The following is a 19847-nucleotide window of genomic DNA, read 5'->3' on the forward strand; positions in this document are numbered from 1 at the left end:
CTAACACCCGCCACCACTTCACTCCCGTTATTTAGGGGTCGTGTTTCTATCTGGACTTGCGAAATAGGCATCTTCTGAACCATTACGGAGAACCACAATGGCAAAGCTCCATAAGATTCTTCCCATCCACCGAAAACTTTCGCTATCGACTTCTGCTTCGCCAACAAAGTCTTTCGGTAACTAATAGTGTAAACTCCGCTAAAATCGGTAAATAATTAGTAAATAAATTGAATTTTAATTAGAAAAGCTAAAAATGAAAAACTAATATCAAAATAGGATAGAATTTGTCGAAACGAAAATTTTGATACCAATTTCGATAAATTAGCCCAAAGTTGGACCGGAAAGACCGAACCGGTTGAACCAGGACCCAAACCGGGCCTGTGGGTCCAACCGGACCCGTAATATAAAGGAAACAGCAGCTCTCTTCTCCCTCATTAGTTGCTGTAACGCCAAAACATAATTGGAGGAAAGGGAGAGAAGCTCTTAAACCCTAACCCTTTGATCCACCATAACTCCTCCATCCGGGCTCCGATCGCTGCACCGTTCATGGCCACGAGCTCATCATGTCGAGCTCTACCTTTCTATCCAAACAATTTCACTGGTAAGTCTCCTATTAAGTTCAGAATCTCTATCCCTCTTTCTTGGTAAACTTGAAAAACCTATGATGAATCTTGTCTAATTTTTGTGTTCTAGATTCAAGTTAGCTTCCGGAACTTGTGGGCTCAAGCTATTGAGCATTTGGGTATGGTAAGAACACCTTAACCCTAGCTCAATCTTGTTTTTGGTAATAGAAAAATGAATTGGAACATATATATGTGTATTAGGTGTAGGTTAAGTGGGTGTTTATGCATGTGAATTAAATTGGGATTACTTGGAGGTTTGTTGGTGACCAAGGCTTGTTTTGGGGCTGTTTGATTGAGTTTGGAGGGGCTGTAATTGTGCGTTGTGAGGCTACCTTGGGTGAATTAAGTGATCGGCTAAGGTATGGTTTAAGTTTCGCACGTTTAATATTTACGGTGTTGTGAAAACATAGGTTAGAAAAACCATAGGATAAGTTGAATTTGTTAATGGCATTTAATGAGTAACTTTGTATTGTTGTTGGTATAATTGTTGATGAACATATATTGGAACTATGAGACATTGAGGTTATTAGTTTTGTGCTCGTGGACTTGCTTATAATGGGTGGTGTTGGTGTTGATATATTGATGGATTGTGGATGATGTTTGTTACTAAAATGTGTTATGTGAAGTTGATGGATTAATGTGTATGAAGGGTTGATTTACGTTAATAGCATTTAATTAGTATATGTTGATGGAAGGTTGATAAGTATATGTGAAAGTTGGTATAGGTGAAGAATTGATATGAACAAATGAAGGGTTATTGATATATGAGGTAAAAGTGGATAATTATTGATGATCAAGGTTGGTTGAGTTGATTAAAGCTTATATTGGCAATGGTTGTTGATGAATTGAGTTGAGATGGCATTACAATGCAAGTTTAAATGGTAAGAAACTAAATTGGTGAAAAATGGGGTTTGGGGTATTTTTGGTAAAATGTGAATTTTGATGAACTTTGGTAGTCCATAATTTGCTCTACAAATTTGTGATAAATATGAGATTTGTTTCAAATTAAAGAAGGTTTTAAAAGCCTGAAAATGATATAAAGTTTGCGAAAAACCAAACTTTGTAGAGGGAGTTATGGACGCCGAAAAATTGGTGCGAAAAACTGAATTTTTGCAAGTTGCAGCAGAAACAGGTTTCCTGATGTGTGCCCACGCACACAGCTGTGCACGCGCATCCAACAAAGGCAAATACCCACCTGTGCATACGCACGCCTCTGTGCGCATGCACACCTGGTATTTTTCATAAAGTATGCGTACGCACACTCCTGTGCGCACGCATACACCAGGATAGGCCTCTTGTTGGTGGCGCTCGCAGGGAGTGATGCGCACGCACACCAAGTATTTTCATGGCTGGTGTGCGCATGCACACATCTGTGCGCACGTACATGCTCTGCTTTCTTTTTGAGCTGTGCGCACGCACACATGTATGCGTACACACACACTCTGTTTTACAAGCACCTATATTTTTGTGATCTGAACATGGTTTTGAACTCCTAATCCCCTATTTTTGCCCTGTTAACCTTAGATTCTACTAACAAGCTTAGTAACTAGCAGAAGTTAGGATTTTAGGGTAACTTGGGAAGGAAGAAAGAAGTAAATATGATAAGTTATGTGAAAGTGAATGTGGTTACGGAATGAAGTAATGATGCCATGGCTTGATAAATGACTGAACAATGATTATGAATATTAAATGGCTTATGAAGAATGATATCTGAGATACGAGTTTTTCTGGGTAAAAACCATGACTCGCCACCACGTGTTCCAGGTTGAATCTCAATACTCTGTTGACCCTACGTCGGAAGGGTAACCGGGCACGTATAAATTTCCGGGTATGGATAGCCCCCATTGAGTGATTTATGTGATGATTGAATGTGAACTCTATGCATAGACTCTTGGGGATACACGACGGGAGACAGTCTAAGGTTTTCGGACTTGTCGGGTTGGCTGGATAACCGACAGATAGGCCCCATCAGCCATAGGACAGACATGCATCATATGCATTTGTTTGTTTTGATTGTTATGCATTTCCTGGGTTTGCCTAATTGATATATATCATCTGCTATCTGTTATACTTGCTATTTGCACTATTTGCCCATTACTTGTGCGTAAACTTGTTTAGTTGCTTGTTTTTGTTGCATTATGAATGATGGAGGGATGGAGGAAACGGAGAAATGGTTTAGTGTTAGGTTAGGATTGAACTTGAGTAAGTTAGGTAGATTTAGAACACCCACCCCTGTTTATGGCTTCTGTTTAGTACTTAAGTTGGATAACTGAGTAATGGAGTTCTAGGATTACCTATGGCATTCTCAGGACCTTATTTATTATACGCATGGCACTTTTACCATGCTGAGAACCTCTGGTTCTCATTCCATATTGTATTGTTGTTTTTCAGATGCAGGTCGAGAGGCTCCTCGCTAAGCGTCTGGATCTTGGGAAGCGAAATAGTCCTTGGGTGTATTTTGGTTTCTGTTTGTACATATGTAAATATGTATTTAACTTATTCTCCAAGTAACTTATGTATGCTGCTCCTCTTAGAGGTTGAGGGAGAGATAGGAGTTTACTTTGGTACCTTGGTGTATTTTGGGAATATTTATGTATCTTTATATGTATATATATACCCTCCGGCCAGCCTTAGCTTCGCAGGCTGAGTCAGGAGCTAGTTATGTTATTTCCTTGGCTTTCCTGTTCTCTCTTGTTTATCTTTATCTCTTCCTTTTAGGTTTCTTAACACGCAAGTAATTCGATTCCTCGAGTAATGCACTTTTCTTTTTGCAAATTTGTTTTACCTATTTTTCAAGGCTCCTAGCTAAGTATCTTTTTCCTTATTATTATGTATATATTTTTACTTTTAGAAGTCGTAATACCATACTATCTCAGTCTTATGACTTAAGCATAAGATTAAGTATAGTAGGGTGTTACAAATAGTGTAGTTGAATAGTTCCTGGACTTTTGTAATATAGATTTCACCTTTATGGATGGGTCGGATTCAACCAATGGCTTCATAGGCTCAGCAACCGTGTTCGAGTCCAAAATGGAGTGATCATGTGAGATCATTCCCATGGAACACGTGTGCCTCCCGTTATATATCCAAATCTGCCAGCAAGCTTTCTTCTATATCAAGCTGGATCGAACAATCCAATCGCACCCACGTCCATAACTCTTGCATTTTGCATAGAACATCCGTGGATCAGATTCGTAAACAACGTAATCGACTCCTCTGGAGATAATATAACTCCGAATTGCCGCAACGACTAATTTTCTAGAACCGTATTTCATTCCGATCCTCAACTCCCCGTACTCAAGGTCAGCAACACCTATAACAAGAATAAATTGTTACTCATCGATCCGTCAAAACAAAATTAATGAAACATACTAACCACTACTCACGTACCTATGTTCATATATTCGGAAAAATCCGGTGCATGCATGGCGTCAAGATCCAAGCTATGCATAAAAGGTGGAACATCCATCAGTTGACCAACTGTAAGTGGAACCACTAAGGGAGGCTTGTTGTTTGATTGACCCTCTGTTAGTGTGTAGACCACAGTGGTTGTGCCCAAGTTGTTCGGCATTTGATCTTTACTCCAAACTGTTAAGCTTGATTCTTGAGACATTTGCTCTTGATACCAATTGAAAGTTCCAGAAGGTTTAAAGAATGGGGGTTGAATCTATGGCTTTCTTTAATTTTGAATTATTAAGCCTTTAATAAAATAACTTTAAACTTTATTTCTATTGATCTTCACAGCGGATAAATCAGGAGACAATTTTTTTTTGTCTCATAAAAACCATAAAACAGGACTAAAACAAAGAAGAAGAAGATGACACAATCATATATCATGGATCAGTTGACTTGTGCAATGTAACCTACATCCAGTCTCCACCACAACATTAGTGGAATCTTCACTATAATCCAAGTATTAAATACACCTATTTTCTAGGACTCAACATAATCTTGTCTGGGCATACAAGTTTCAACCTAAACTTGACTTAATTATGCTAATACCTAGACTTACCACACTAAGTGCTTACCCAACTTAGTAAGGGATACCTCTCAGGTACATGACACAAAACAGAAAATACAACCAAAAGAAATCTGAAATCACTCTTGGCTTTTCTCTTAAGTGTACCTCTCAGCCATTTTCACTCTATGGCTTTTTCTCAATGCCTCTCTTACTTACCTTTTACCTCTCAAAGAAAACTAAGAAAGATATACATTGAAACTAAGATACAACCTTCTTTATTTATTTATTTAATATTAGAGAAATATTGGATATTTTTCAGGATGCCACCGTGTGAAAGATAGAACGTATGAGTTTCTAGACGCTACCGTTCAATCAAGGCATTTATAAGTGCGTTGTATAAAGTAAATTTTTCAATTTGAGATATGTGAAAGAATTCACTATTCTGTAATTCGATTTCAACTCGGATTACATATACATCTAGATGGAGATGCCTTGATTCTTTGTTTTTTTGAACTCTGAAATAAATCAAAAAACATAATCAATAATAATAAATAAATAAACAAAAAAAAATTATATATAATTGACGCTCGAGGTGTTCAACAATCTCATTTGATAATGAAAATTTTGGTAAACAAACTAATAAATTAAAGACAATTTTATACGGTTGGATTTATAGTTAATTTTATCAATATTTTCATTTATTGTAAATATGTTTAGTAGTATAGTCATTTTATGAGAGATAATTTCATAATATATTATATTTTTATGATTAAAAAAATAAAATATAATTTTATATTGTTTACTCTTTTAACTAAATGTTTGAATATTAGCTTAATTTATTCATAAATTTGTGCATTATCAAAGAATTTGTATAAAAAAATATTAAATATAAAATTATTTATTTGAGTAAAAGAGTAATAATTATAGACACTTTTAAATATTTTCCTTTTTTTTTTCTTTTCTTTTCTTTCCCTTTCTTTTTCTAGTCAAACATCTCACACACACTACAATAGGAAGGATTTCTAAACTACCTCCTAACTAAGGTTGGGTATGGAGCAACCCAATTTGAAGCAAGACATTATTGTGATTATTGCTATCTATAAAGTTGGTCCATATGCTAAAAAAACACTAACTTTTATTGCTTCTTGTGACTTGTGAACTCTTCTTCAGTGAATAACTATAAAATAATAAAACCCACTCAAAGTCTAAGAGAATATACCCTAATCATAATGGAATAATGCAAAGCTAAATTCACTAAAATTTTATGTATAGAAGTGTATATAATTGTACTCTCTGACTCTCTCTATTTTGTTCCTTTTTTGTACTTTTGGTTCACTACAAAGGGGTTCTTTTTCTTGAGGTCTTTGTACCAAAAGAAAATTGTGTCATGCCTCTTTAATTTATTGTTCAAGGAAATTATGATCTTTGTGATAAGTCCATTTTTTTTATGAGGATGCTAAAGGTTTTTCGTTTTTAAAAAATATATTTTAAAGAAAAGAAAACAATTTGATGTAATTAATAAATAAAGTCGTGTATTTTTTAATAATATAGTAGTAAGAATTTTGATTTAATTTTTAAAATATTTTAATTTTATGATTTAAATTTTATTAGAATTTAATATTTTATATTTAATTTTTTTTTAGTTTCATATAAATCTTAATTTTTCTAACTTAAGATCAATCTCAAGTAATCTAGAGTTCTATACAAATTAATTAATGATAATTAACTCTCAAATAAACTAATTTATAAGACTATATATACTATTAATGTTACTCAATTTGCTCATTCTTCTTCACAAATGCATAAGTTTAAATCTATTGAAAGATGGAATTTTCTACAGTGAAAAAAGTATATTCACAACCACTAAGCACCAGGTATAGTTTAAAATTATAAAATATTATAAATATGAATTTAATACTAGATTAAAAAAAAATAAACAATACATAATATGTTACATTTTTATTAATCAAATTATTATAATTCAAATTAATCTTAACAAAAAAATTTAAAATTATAATTTCAATCTTATCGGTGCATGGCACGGGCTATTACACTTGAAGATAATTGCTCCGATATCATGCACATGTTGGCGCCAGTAACCTCTAGTTTCCATGGCTGTTGTCCTCTCCATCCTCAAGCACTGCCTTGAGAACATCCCTTTCCACTTCGTCATTGCTAACTCCTCCTCCATTTCATTCCACAACACCATCCACTTCTCCATCTTTTTTGAAATTATTTAGAATTTTGAGATCATTTGTTTCTGTAGCGTTGTAACACACTGTGATCATCGTCATTGTGCAGAAGAAGAGAAAGTTGTAAGCTTTGATCCGATGAAGATGAACACCAACCATGATTTTAGAGAGAAACGGTGATCAAAGTTTGACATTTTTTTAGTAAATTCACAACTCCATGAATGAGAAAAAGATCAAATTCTGATTCCTGTGACTGAAATTGAGATCGAAACAAAATAGTTCAGAGAGAAAGAAGAAAGAAGTGAAGTAACAATAAAAACAAGCCGCGTGTTTGAGTTTGTGTGTTTTTAATGAAAAATATTTGGTAACCAAAGAAAATCAGCTAAAAATAACCATAATTTATCTTATTTAGCATTCATTAATTGTTACGATAATTAATTTATGCTAATTTATGCTAAATAAAACAAGTTCTAACTGTTTCTTTTTTTGTCTACCTAGCATTACCGTCTTTAATTTCTTGCATTTACTGTGTTTAAATGAATTAGGACCTCAAACTTTGGAATGGTTGCAAGAAGTAACTATAGAGCAACGACGAAGCAAATTTCTCATTTAAAATGAAAAGATTGTTGATGTTCCAAGAAGCGGACCACCCGCAGCGACTGGTGGAGTTGTGGTTCTAATGGCATCGATTGCTGCGTTTCTATGGAGGTTGAGAAGAAGAGCAGATGATCTGAACGAGATCTACAAATACATTTAATTTTGGGTTAAAATTGATATTTTCAACAATTATTGTACGATAACCATCCCAACCCTTCATTTAGAATCTTGTTGCATAATTCTTTAAGATCATGAATATACTTTTCCCACCAAAAACATTCTCTTGAAAGATTTGAGGATTTCGTTTGTTCTAAAAAATTCTCAAAAGAATAATTTCACAGAATAATACTCTATCTTATTCAACAATTATTTCTATGTTTATTATTTTTTAAAATTATGTGGCATTAGAATAAATCCTTATCCTAATTAAGTTGTACACTTAAGTACATAGGTGTTGCCCCACAGCACACACATAGTATCTATCAAACTTGAAAATCTAGTAGGTTTTTTCTCAATGCTGACGTTTGATTAATATCTTATCATGTTTGAAGTCCGAACCAATCACTTTCAATGATTTATTAATCACTACTCATTTTATGCATATACTTCATACCGTATATTCTCCTTTTTCCCATTTTTGTGCTCTTAGCATCCCACGTGTTCCTCACATCATTTTGTTTTGTTTTACAAAGCACATCAAAATCAAGTACCAAAAAAGATCAATATCATTCACTCCTTTTCTATGGATCCCAATCCATCACCCAAGTTCACAATTCATTTTAATATTTATTATATCTTGTGCATTTAAGGAAATAATAATCAAACTTTTTCCAAACAAATAATAATTGTATCACAAGGTATTTTTTTGATGGAATTATGATATTTATTCCCTAAATTTTCATTTGGCTTAGCCAGTTCAAGTGGTCTTTTTATGAAATATAATATAAATTTAATTTTTTACATATATTTACACAGATATGTTATGACATTATAAAAAATAAATAATTTTTAAATTTATTATTTAAAAACTATATAAATACAAAAAATTAATTAAATGATCATATAAACCTATTTACACTATTAGTACATTAAAATTATGATGCCTTAAGTTTTTTTTTTCTTCAAAAAAAAAATTTAAATCTAGAAAAATAATTTGATTGAAGACAGATAAATAAAGTGATGGAGTCACCTGATTTTACAAACAAATATTCATTCTATGATGAATTAGGCCAGAAATAAAAAAAAAAAAAAAATGAGAGAAAACCATGATAAATACACTCATGAAGGGAGATGAATCTTGTATTGCATTTGCATGATTTGAACATATGGAATCTGGTTGAACAAGCGTTATACAATATACAAGAATCAACACATTGACCAAATTGCTCAAAAACATTTAATTAATTTACATGTGAAGATGAATCCTAAGATTAAGGATTTCTATCTAAGCTTATTGTAAAAGATATTATAGCTATATATTATAACTTCTTATAATTTAGAGGAACACACTCATGCTTTTATAAAAAGAGGTACCTCACCTAAGAATTTACGCGAGAAATATTTGTATGTTCTTACAGAATATTTAATGCGCGCTCCAGTAACATTTACACTCACTTATTCTGAATATTTTGTTTAACTCTAAACTATTTTAGACGAAAATAAGTGAGTGTAAATATTATTGGAGCGCGCAATAAATCTTCTTTAGAAACATGCAATGATTTCTAGATTTGGTGTGGACTAAGACTATGAACCTTTTTAGGACAAAGGCCTCTGAGTCTCAGGAAGTTGTGCAGCATACAAGTCATGAACCATTTTGACATAGTCATCGATCTTCTCGGCCTTCCAATTTTCGGTGCTTATCGGAGGAAGATACTTGACGGCAAGAGGTGTCGGTCGGACATGTAAACTGCCTTTCCTCCATGCCTGATGAGTACCGGTGAGGACCATCGGAACAATAGGAAGGCGCGTTTGTAGGGCCAAATGGACAAAACCCTGCAAAAGATTTCAAGGAAGAACAAGTACATAACCACAAATCATTGCAGCATCAAATAGTCCAAATCATTTTTTATCAAAATTCAAAACTCAGCAATAGATGATAACCTTCTCATGAATCAACTTCTAGATGGGAAAACAACATTTTAAGATTGACAAACTCTATAATATATTTAAGTCTCTTTCTTGAGAATAAATTATGTAAGACTATACCTTCTAGTGCATAAAAGGACAACATGGGTAATGATAATGATAATCATAATCTTCATCCAACTCACTGATAGCAACTACTACAATACCATAATCTATATCCCTATCTGAAGAAAAATTGATTTTTTAAGTTGACATACCAAGTGCTTGTTTGGGCGCCATTATTTTGATAAAAAAAATCTTTTTTCATTGAAAAAAGATCTTTTTTTATTTTTTAGCGTGTTTGGCAAATTTCGAGTAGTAAAAGTAAAAGCACTAGAAAAATCAGAAAAACATCTTTTTTTTAGAAGCTGTAATTTACATCTTTTTTCAAAAGATCTTTTTTCCTTAAAAAAAAGATGTTTTTCAGGTAATAAATAAACAAAAAAGTACTTTTATATTGTTATATCCAAACATAATTGATAGATAAAAAGATCTTTTTGCATGAGATATCCAAACATAAAATTACTTTTCCTTTTCCATAAGATCTTTTAAAAAAAGATAACTCGACAAAAAATCTTTTCTTAGAAGCTCACCCAAACAAGCCCCAAGTCAAGTTTAAGAATAACAAACCTCCAATTAGAATGAAAAGTAGCACCAATATTGGCTATTAGAATGAAAAGAAAGTGAGGTTAGAGTAGTTAGTTATTTAGTTAGTTATTTACTTTTTTGAAAGGAAGTAGTCGTCCATTCTTCGACCTGGTACCCTCCGGAAAGATTATCAGGGACAGATTGTTTCTTACAACTGCACGAGCTGCCTGAAAATCGCGACGATTCGAAATTGAAACCTTATATAAATGTGGGGAAAATGATGCAGGGTAAATAATACTTACCTCATTCATGGACTCAATAGCTGAGGTTGGATTGGATCGGTCTATTCGAAGATGATTGGCCAAAACATAAAGTTGCCCAAATAGAGGATACCATACTATCTGCATATATTTTCTGAAACCTTGAATGCAAATTTTTTAATAGAAAACTTAATTTAGATGACAATAGTTTCATTTTTCAAATGCTGCATAGTGTCTTAATGCACATCTAATATGACAAATTCTAAGTGATGCACTGCAAGATGCCACTTATCTTAGCTATTTTCGACCATACATTCATCGATCCGAAGGAACATTCTTGAACCTTAAGCATAAAAAACATACCTCTTTCTTGGCAATACCAACAGTGCCTGTAGGAGTCAACCACATTATAAGAAAAATGTCAATTGGAGATGCATGGTTACTGATATAAATCGCCCTTTCGTTATTGTACTCAGCACCTTCAATCTTTATAGGATTACCAAGAATCCACATCTGCAACCAAAATCTGAAATATCAGTCATATTTTCCACATCTATTACTAGTAATTCGACTAATCCGACAAGAAACTGTTGCTGCCTTTCCTAGCTTGGGGGGTTTTTGTTCATCCCTAGGACTCGAAACAAGACTACTATTCGGCCAACCCAATATTGGTGCAAAATTATGAACAAACATAACTATGCTACTTCAAAATATATACTATATGAATCAATCAACAAAATGAACAACATAGAAATCTTTAGCAGCTATGCACAACATTGAAACTTACCAGCATTCTACCAGTGACATGGCCATAAATATTGCCTTGCCGAATCCTCTCATAAGGCCATGGTATAAGCACAACCATGATCAATGCCCATATGAATGTTGTGACCATCATAGACACAAAACATGTCACAATCCTGATCCAGGAAATGATTGACGAAACCCACCCGTTGTCATTGATATATACATCCTTCTTAAGCCGGTGTTCCGGTCTTTCTTTAACCAAAATTTTTGGAGCTTCTTCCACTCTTAGACCAGAGCTTGTATCTAAGAAGCTCTCCAACCTTCTATTCCTCAAAAGGGCACCACCACCACTATTTTCCATAACAAAAAAAACAAAATCTCTGAAAATTTTGGTACTAATTGAATCCACCTGAACAGGGCAAAAACAGAACAATTCAGAAAATAGTTTCTCTTCAAAAATTTAATTTCAGTGTGCTGGTTGGAGAAACCAGACACTTCACATAGAACACACTTCATTGGCTACAATCTATTATTCTATTACCAAACATCCTTTGACTTGAAAGTTCCTGAATATTCATTCCACAAGTCTTCGGAAAAAACCATAAAATAATTTGATAAAAAAAAACGCTCAATGCGAAGACTCTGTTAATTAAAAGTAAACCAAAAGCTCTGTTCCTTTATCATGAAACTGAATGGATAGAAGTTAAAACCAAAAACATAAAATTTCCCATCAGTTCCTGAAAAATAATAAACTTCAAAAGACTCAAACTTTACCATGAACATGAAAAATGAACAAATGGGGTGTCTTTATTTTTCTCTATTATGTCACCAACACATTGTTTTTCAGATTTTTTTTGCCATTTTCTCAGTTGCCAAACAAAACCCATTCAATAAGAACATTGATAAGAGTAAGAGGCACCAAACAAAACCCATTCTCACCAAGTAAATAAATGACTTCACTTCCTTCTCTCTAATCTCAAAAGCTGCAGCAAAGAGAAAAGCTCAGAAGGGAAAACATGAAGCAAAGCCAGCACAAGCCATTCTCTTTCAATTCAAAGTGTTTGTTGTGAACAGAAAAAGTGTGTCAAGAAAATAAAACGTATAGTATAACGCTATCAAGGAAACTGAAATTTGTGTCTCATAACTGAGATGAGATGATGAATCACTATATATAGTGTATATAATTTATTTATAAATATATATTGTTGAAGGAATGGAACAAAACAAAGCAAACATACACAACTCATCAGTCATCACGAGCCTTAAAAGTTGAAACGCTTGGCTTCTGATTTTCGGTCACTTTTTTTTTTTTATTAATTAATTACCAATTCATTATATTTAATTTTTTTTATTGTATTATTTTGTGTGTAAGTTTGTTTAATGCAATGTGGGGTTTGTGTTGGATTGGGACTGGATCATTGGATTGTACTAGAAAATAAGATGAGATGAGATTTGTGTTATTGTTTTTGACTTGTTTTTGGACGACATCGATTGAAAATTGAACATCATCTGTCAATTCTTCTTTGTTTACTTTTGTGTTTCGCTTTCCAACTCATTTGACCATTTATTATTGGTTTAATTACTCTATTGTTCTTATAGTTTTACGAAATTTTTAATTAGGTCTACACTAATTTTTTTTTTTAACTCAATTTTTTTTTATTAGAGATAGGAGACTCGAACCCGCAATCTCTTAATTGAGTATGGAAAGATTATACTATTTGAGGTATAACTCATTGGTGCAAGGACTCAATTAAAAGAAAAAGAAGTATAAAAACTTAATTAAAAAATTTGTAAAATTATAGAGACCAAAAGAATAATTAAACTTTTATTATTTATTCACAAATTCAACCCTTAAGAAGTAGTAGTACTCTATTCGTGGAAAAATTTAATGAGAATATTTATTTCTAATTTTTTTTAGATTTTAATTTTGATATATTGACAATATAAATCATTTATATAGTTGTATAATTATATCTATTTTTTTATTATTCACACAGTTAATATAAAAAATAATTATTTTTTATAATGTAACATTACATAATTAAATATATGTGTAAAATTATTTTATACTAATAATGCATTAAATTAAATTCTTTTTATTAAAGGTTTTAGGCCGAACAAAATATACCTTCAACTAATTACTTTTTATTTAAAATTTGATCCTTTATATTAATATGTTTTTATTTACGAATCATTTGCTCTTTACAATTTCCAACTAATCTTACTTTAGTTTGATGGAGCAAATCATCTTCCATTATGAAATAGTGAGTGGTTTAGACCAAATTATTGCAATTGTTATAGTGTAATACATGATAGTATTATGTATACACAAAAAGTTAACTATTAATTAGTTATTATATATAGAAATATATACTTAATATTTTATATAAAAAAATAACTGCTATAAATAAGTCTAATTATTCATTTATTACAGATTTAATTACTTTATTATGATAGATTTGATTATGTTTTTTATGGTAAATTATTTAGTTAAAAAGTAAGAATTCAATTAATATATATCTGATTTGTTGACTAATGTAGATAAAACATTGTTGTATAATATATAAAGATGAATACCCTTTAAAATATTTTAGTGTTGATAATAATTTTATTGAAAATATTTTGTCTACTATCCTAAATAGGCGAGATTTAATGCTTTAAAATTTTTAAATTTTTCTTTGCCAATAAATCAAATGCCATAGCAAGTCATATAGTAGTATTAAATTCTCATTAATCAATTGGGTCAACTAGTCAACAACAATACTTTTTTATTTTAAGTATTCAAAATTGATATTATTGGTATACAGGTTACAAAAATCAAGTTTTAATTCCATTATTTTGAGATATATGTTATTTATGATATTCTTCTCTGACTATTACTATATGATTTACTACATTTATAGAATTAACTTTATTTTTACCCATTAGTTTATTAATAAATATAATTAGAGTCTTACAAATACGTGGCACATAACTTTACATTTTAAAAATATTTTACTAAAAAAAATATTTTTTTTATTTTTAATGCATTAAATATATTAAAAAATTTCAAAATATTATTATTATACTATTAAAATGTGTCTTTAAGACACAAAATAGCTAAATTTATATAATTAACAAAAATAATACAATTGAAACATGTTTAAAAGTTACTTAAGAAATAAAACATTTCAATAATTCTTGTGTTGATGACCACGATTATTGAATGTTCAAATAACTTTTTTTTTTGTTGTTGTCTAATGTTCAAATATCTTAATATGGATTATTGATGACATTCACTTAATTATAAAAAGAATTTAGAAGTAATTTTTTTGTAAAGATTAAAGATATAAAAGGAATTGAAGATCAAGTGTTAAAAACACCGACCTTATTACTCCTGTATAATATAATAGATCTCATGTATTCTTAGTTTTATTCTATGTCCACTTTTTATGATTGAGAATGGTTAAATAATTTAATTGATTTAATTAAATTTTTATTTAATAATTTTTAATTATTAACTTTATATAAAATTAGCTGTATTTAAATTTTTATTTATTTTAAATCTAATATTAAAAAGAAATATTGATCATAATCATTTGAGTAGTTGTCAGTGAAGTATTCAGACTTCATTTTAAGACTTAAGTCTATAAAAAAAATTTTAATATAAAAATTTATATATAATTATTTTTATATGAAATTAATATTTAAAAATGAGTAAATAATTGGATAAATTTAACTAAATAATTATGTAACAATTTTTAATTCTTAGCTTCACATAAAGATAATTCACCTTTTTTCATCTGCATCTCGAAATGAAATTTATTTGCGCATTCAATCAAGTGATTTGATTATTGGACAATTGGTTTATGGATTTGTTGACGGAGATGATTATGATGGCTAATAAATACGCTTATTACAAACAATCTATTAACTTTATAGATTCAAAATTCATCTAAAGATAATGTCATTAGAAAAGCAATATCGTCACATTTACACTATTTATAATAAATAGTTTTGATACTAATATTTTCTTAACTAAATACATGTCTTTTTTGTTTTATTAATTAAAAAAAAAGTTAAATACACAATTAATTAACACCAGCTGTAGTTTTATACGAGTACGAAAAATATTTGGTGCACGAGTAGCATTTTTCTTGTGAAATAAATAAAAAAGGCTCCTAAAAATTTGGGCCCAGCCCATTAACACTAGTAGATACCCAACATAGTTAACTAATACTGGCCCATTAGATAGTTCAAAAAAAAAATCACTAAATTATCAAAGCTGAATTCGCCGCCATTTGCAGCGGAAAAACTGTCACAAAATCACAACGTAACCTTCAACGTCACTTCAACCTTAAACCCTAAAACCCTCTCAATCCATTATCACCTTTTCTTCACTCTCTATCGTCAAGCTTCAACCTTCGTTAACAATGCGGAGACCCAAATCAAAAGATTTTCGGAAGCAACAGCGAATTTCCGAGGAGAGCGAGATTGAGCTTCTAAAATCATGGATCGAAAGCCAGAAACCAGAGTCGGGTTCCAACCCAATGTCCCTTCCTCCTCTTCCCAAAAACGCGCCAGTGGGGCGCGTAGACGACACCGCGTTTTCGCGGTACGCTGGTGTTGGTAGGTTCGAGCAGTTGCCGCTTTCGAAGAAGACGAAGGATGGGTTGAGAGCGGCGAAGTTCGTGTCTATGACGGAGATTCAGAGGGCTTCGCTGCCCCACGCTCTTTGTGGCCGAGATATTCTCGGCGCCGCCAAAACTGGTTCCGGAAAAACTCTTGCTTTCATCATCCCTGTGAGTTCTCTGCTTCAGCTTAATGCTGAGGTTTATGGAATTAATTTAAGATTTTAGGGTTCCCATTGATTTTTAATAAAAACAGTATTAATAACTTACGTTTAGCTACATTAGTTCTCTTTAAGCAAAGTCTTCTCTTTTTTTCTTTTTTATAATTAGAGCACATGTCTAATTACATAACAAACTTAACTGAATGCCAGCTGAGCTATAACTAACAAAACTAGCACTTCATCGCTATCATAGTAGGGCTGGTTCAGACAGAACTAAAAATGTAGCATGTTTTGTATGTGATGAAGTTCTTGGTTTTGTTTAGTTTTCGGTTTCCTTTATATTGTTAAAGGGCAATTTAATAGGAATTAATTATCTGTTTTCCTATTGATGCTTGAGTTTTGGTGATACCAGTGTAAAGAGTTATTTTTTCTTTATTTTTTTATTTGTTGGATTTTGGGGCTTTCTTTGATGGTTGAATTTGGTGTGAATGGATGGTAGGTGTTGGAAACGTTGTATAGAGAGAGATGGGGACCTGAGGATGGTGTCGGGAGTATTATAATATCTCCTACAAGGGAACTAGCTGGTCAGTTGTTTGATGTGTTGAAGTCTGTTGGCAAGTTCCATAATTTCAGTGCTGGTCTTCTCATTGGTGGTCGCAAGGATGTTGACATGGAGAAGGAACGAGTCAATGAGCTCAACATATTGATTTGCACTCCCGGTCGCCTATTGCAACACATGGATGAGACTCCCAATTTTGAATGTTCGCAGATGCAGGTCAATATATTCTTTTGTCTGCCCCCTTCTATGTGGAAACTTCCAACTTAATAATTAGTATAAGTTTTTGTATTATCTTTAGATCTGTTTCTTGTGTTTTAAATTAAATTGCAACAATTTGGTATGCCAAGATGCCTGCTCTAAGCTTCAGAAGATTCTGCTTTGTTTTGAGAAGCTACCTAAGTGATTGAGTAACAATGATCGAAAAAAGGTTTAATTTTTAGCATGTCTCTTTAAAGTCTTAGATACTGACTTTGACTTTATCTTCCAAAACATTGAAGCTTTTTGGGGACATACTTGATCTGTCATTAGCATCTATCGATATATGCTAATGCTTAGGTGGCTTGGATACAGGTTTTGGTACTAGATGAGGCTGATCGTATTCTCGACAGTGGGTTCAAGAAGGAACTAAATGCAATCATTTCACAACTACCAAAGCGTAGACAAACCTTGCTTTTCTCAGCAACCCAGACAAAGTCAATTCAAGATCTTGCAAGACTAAGTTTGAAGGACCCAGAGTATCTGAGTGTGCATGAGGAGTCTGTGACTGCCACTCCTACACTCTTGAAGCAAATTGTGATGGAGGTTGCACTTGACCAAAAGTTAAACATGCTGTGGAGTTTCATAAAGACTCACCTTCAGTCGAAAATACTTGTTTTTCTTTCAAGTTGTAAACAGGTATCACTACTTCTCTTGAGTCGAGCAATTCTTTCTCTTGGTGGGAATGTTATATTTTAGGATTTCATATTACTTTTTTGTTATGCCAACTTAAATGTTACTCGGTCTATCGTTGCTTAGCTAGTGCTTGGCATGTCATTATTGTGGTCACTGTAATAAGTAAGCTTTTAAAGGATTTTAGTTGCATGTGCTTTACATTCTTACACCTAACTAGCCGAAAATTATTTCAATTTGAGTGAATGAGTTGATTTTTCCTCAAAATTTCATCTATTTACATCCCTTTTTCATAGGTAAAATTCGTGTTTGAAGCATTTAAAAAACTACACCCTGGCATTCCGTTGAAGTGTCTTCATGGGAGGATGAAGCAGGAAAGAAGAATGGCAATCTATTCCGAGTTTTGTGAGAAGCGCTCTGTGCTCTTTTCGACTGACGTGGCAGCAAGAGGCCTTGATTTTAATAAAGCAGTTGACTGGGTTGTTCAGGTAATCTCTTGCAGGCCTTGGGGCGGCACTAAGGGGGTGTTGAACTTATGTGCGAAAAATGTTTGTCCTTACGGTGAGGGCCTCACTTTTATCTTTTATCTGCAGGTGGATTGTCCTGAAAATGTAGCATCATACATACACAGAGTTGGCCGTACCGCTCGTTATAAATCTGTTGGAAAGTCAGTTTTATTTCTGTTGCCTTCAGAAATGCAAATGTTTGAGAAGTTAAAAGCAGCAAAAGTTCCTGTTCACTTTAATAAGGTACTCCTCTTCGAATAAATAAAAAGTTAGAAATAATTGTATTTCCAATTTGTGTTTGAACATCATGCTTGCTTTAAAGGTGCCATTTTCTTAATGCACTGTATATGTATATGCACTGTATTATTTAATGACAATACTTTCCTTTTTAAACCAAGAAAAGTATAGGCTTATAATACTTCTTGTTTGTTGTTTGTTTTTTCAGCCAAAGAAAGAATTAGTACAACCAGTTTCGACTTTGTTGGCATCTTTACTGGTCAAGTATCCAGATCTGCAGCATCGGGCTCAAAGGGCCTTTGTCACATATTTGAGATCCATACATATACAGAAGGATAAAGAGATATTTGATGTTATGAAACTACCTATTGATGAATATTCAGCATCATTAGGCTTACCAATGACCCCCAAAATCCGTTTCCTGAACCAAAAAATTAAATCTAAAGGTGCATTGGCAAAAACAATTTTAGATGAACCACAACATCAAAAAGAGGAAAATGAATTGAAGATATCCCAAAAGAAGCTAGACTCAAGTGATTCTGAGGGTGAGGAAACAGAAAATGATCTTCTTTTGGCAGCCGATAACCCGAAAGAAGAAGGAAAGGCATCTGAAGATGCAGAAATCATGTATGTTATCTATTAATATGATTTTGGTAGTACTTAAAAAGGAGTTCATGATACTGTTGTTTCTAGGCAGTTCTATTTGTGTGAAGTCTTGGGGAGTTTCTTTCTCCATTGTTGTCCTTACTGAAACCACTGTAATTTTAATTGGTTTATTCTGGTGCAGGCCTGCAACTCGTATATTGAAGAAAAAGAAGCTCAAAATCAATGTACATCGGCCACTGGGGACTAGGGTTGTATTTGATGATGAAGGTCACACACTTCCTCCTCTAGCCAGGATTGCTGATACGCAAAGTGGCAAGGAATCATTGCTGCTTGACCCAGGTATGTCACCGCTTTAACCTAGAAGTGATAGGAACTATGTTTCACTTTTCATGTGTGTGTATGAATTATGAATTGCTTTTCTGGTTTGACATCTCACTTGAATCTAATATATTCTGCTATCTCAATTTGCATCCTTTGCAGAACAAAAAGCTGAATACTATAGAAAGATGCGCGAGGATTTGAAGAAGGCAGACAAGGAAGACAAGCTTCTGGAGCGACAACGGCGTAGAGAAAAAAGAATCAAACAGAAGATGAAGTGGAAGGAAGGAAACATGGATGAAGATGATGATGTTTCTGGGTCCGAATCAGATAAAGCCACGGCAAGACCGAATAAAAAGAGTAAAGTATATTTTGACAGTGACAGTGATGATGGTGAAAGAAATGAAGTCACAGGGAAGGGAGCCATTGGTGCTGGTTCTGTTAGTTTGGAGGAGCAAGAAGCTCTAGCTTTGAAATTATTGAATTCCATGCACTCATCATAGTCACAAGGATATGCATTAGTACACATTTTCTTTCATATCCGAAACGGGTGAAAAATAGAGCAGTTTTGTGGAACTTTGTGAATAGCATTTTTGTGAGCATAGGTTCTTGCGGCTTTTTGATTTTTAACAGCTAATTAATTCAACCAGTTCGTATTTATGAAAGTTTATTTTTACAAATCTATTGCATTGAATTTATATAAAAATTTTATAAGACAATGTAAATTGATTCATCTTTTTGGGCTTTAAATCCCAAATAAATTTATGATAGCTGTTTAAAAACCCGGACGAAGATGAATATGTATAAAACCTTAAAGCTCATGTTTCTTTTTTACTACTTTATATAGTGTTCAGTGTGCTTCCAAATAAT

The 19847-nt window shown here is 32.6% G+C and overlaps 2 protein-coding genes across 3 annotated transcripts; one reads left to right on the forward strand and one right to left on the reverse strand.

Annotated features, from left to right (window-relative positions):
• Positions 1–8639: 8639 nt before the first annotated feature.
• On the reverse strand, positions 8640–12330 carry LOC107609797 (1-acyl-sn-glycerol-3-phosphate acyltransferase). Of its 2 annotated transcripts, XM_016311826.3 has the most exons (6): positions 12032–12330; positions 11133–11501; positions 10709–10858; positions 10388–10486; positions 10220–10312; positions 8640–9365 (listed from the first exon to the last, which is right to left on the reverse strand). In XM_016311826.3, the coding sequence occupies exons 2-6, from the start codon at positions 11451–11453 to the stop codon at positions 9129–9131; spliced, it is 900 nt and encodes a 299-aa protein (XP_016167312.1). In that variant the 5' UTR covers positions 11454–11501; positions 12032–12330; the 3' UTR covers positions 8640–9128. The 2 variants fall into 2 exon arrangements, with proteins under 2 accessions (XP_016167312.1, XP_088348839.1); XM_088492713.1 differs by having other exon boundaries at positions 8994–9365; positions 10220–10486; positions 12032–12168.
• A 3028-nt stretch (positions 12331–15358) lies between these two features.
• On the forward strand, positions 15359–19657 carry LOC107608727 (DEA(D/H)-box RNA helicase family protein). Its single transcript, XM_016310439.3, has 8 exons — positions 15359–15873; positions 16363–16638; positions 16993–17316; positions 17607–17798; positions 17904–18059; positions 18262–18680; positions 18841–18998; positions 19140–19657. The coding sequence occupies exons 1-8, from the start codon at positions 15505–15507 to the stop codon at positions 19478–19480; spliced, it is 2235 nt and encodes a 744-aa protein (XP_016165925.1). The 5' UTR covers positions 15359–15504; the 3' UTR covers positions 19481–19657.
• The last annotated feature ends 190 nt before the right edge of the window (positions 19658–19847 follow it).

Source organism: Arachis ipaensis, chromosome B7, assembly GCF_059453495.1.
Source record: "Arachis ipaensis isolate K30076 ecotype BB chromosome B7, ASM5945349v1, whole genome shotgun sequence".
Classification (NCBI taxonomy): Eukaryota; Viridiplantae; Streptophyta; class Magnoliopsida; order Fabales; family Fabaceae; genus Arachis; species Arachis ipaensis.

Coding starts and splice junctions, on each gene's coding strand:
- LOC107609797 (XM_088492713.1), bottom strand. CDS start 11,453: ATGGAAAATAGTGGTGGTGGTGCCCTTTTGAGGAATAGAAGGTTGGAG. Junction 10,859..11,132: donor ATGTCACTGGTAGAATGCTG/GTAAGTTTCAAT, acceptor TTTTGGTTGCAG/ATGTGGATTCTTGGTAATCC. Junction 9,366..10,219: donor GACTACTTCCTTTCAAAAAA/GTAAATAACTAA, acceptor AATCTTTTGCAG/GGTTTTGTCCATTTGGCCCT.
- LOC107608727 (XM_016310439.3), top strand. CDS start 15,505: ATGCGGAGACCCAAATCAAAAGATTTTCGGAAGCAACAGCGAATTTCC. Junction 15,874..16,362: donor CTCTTGCTTTCATCATCCCT/GTGAGTTCTCTG, acceptor AATGGATGGTAG/GTGTTGGAAACGTTGTATAG. Junction 18,681..18,840: donor TCTGAAGATGCAGAAATCAT/GTATGTTATCTA, acceptor ATTCTGGTGCAG/GCCTGCAACTCGTATATTGA.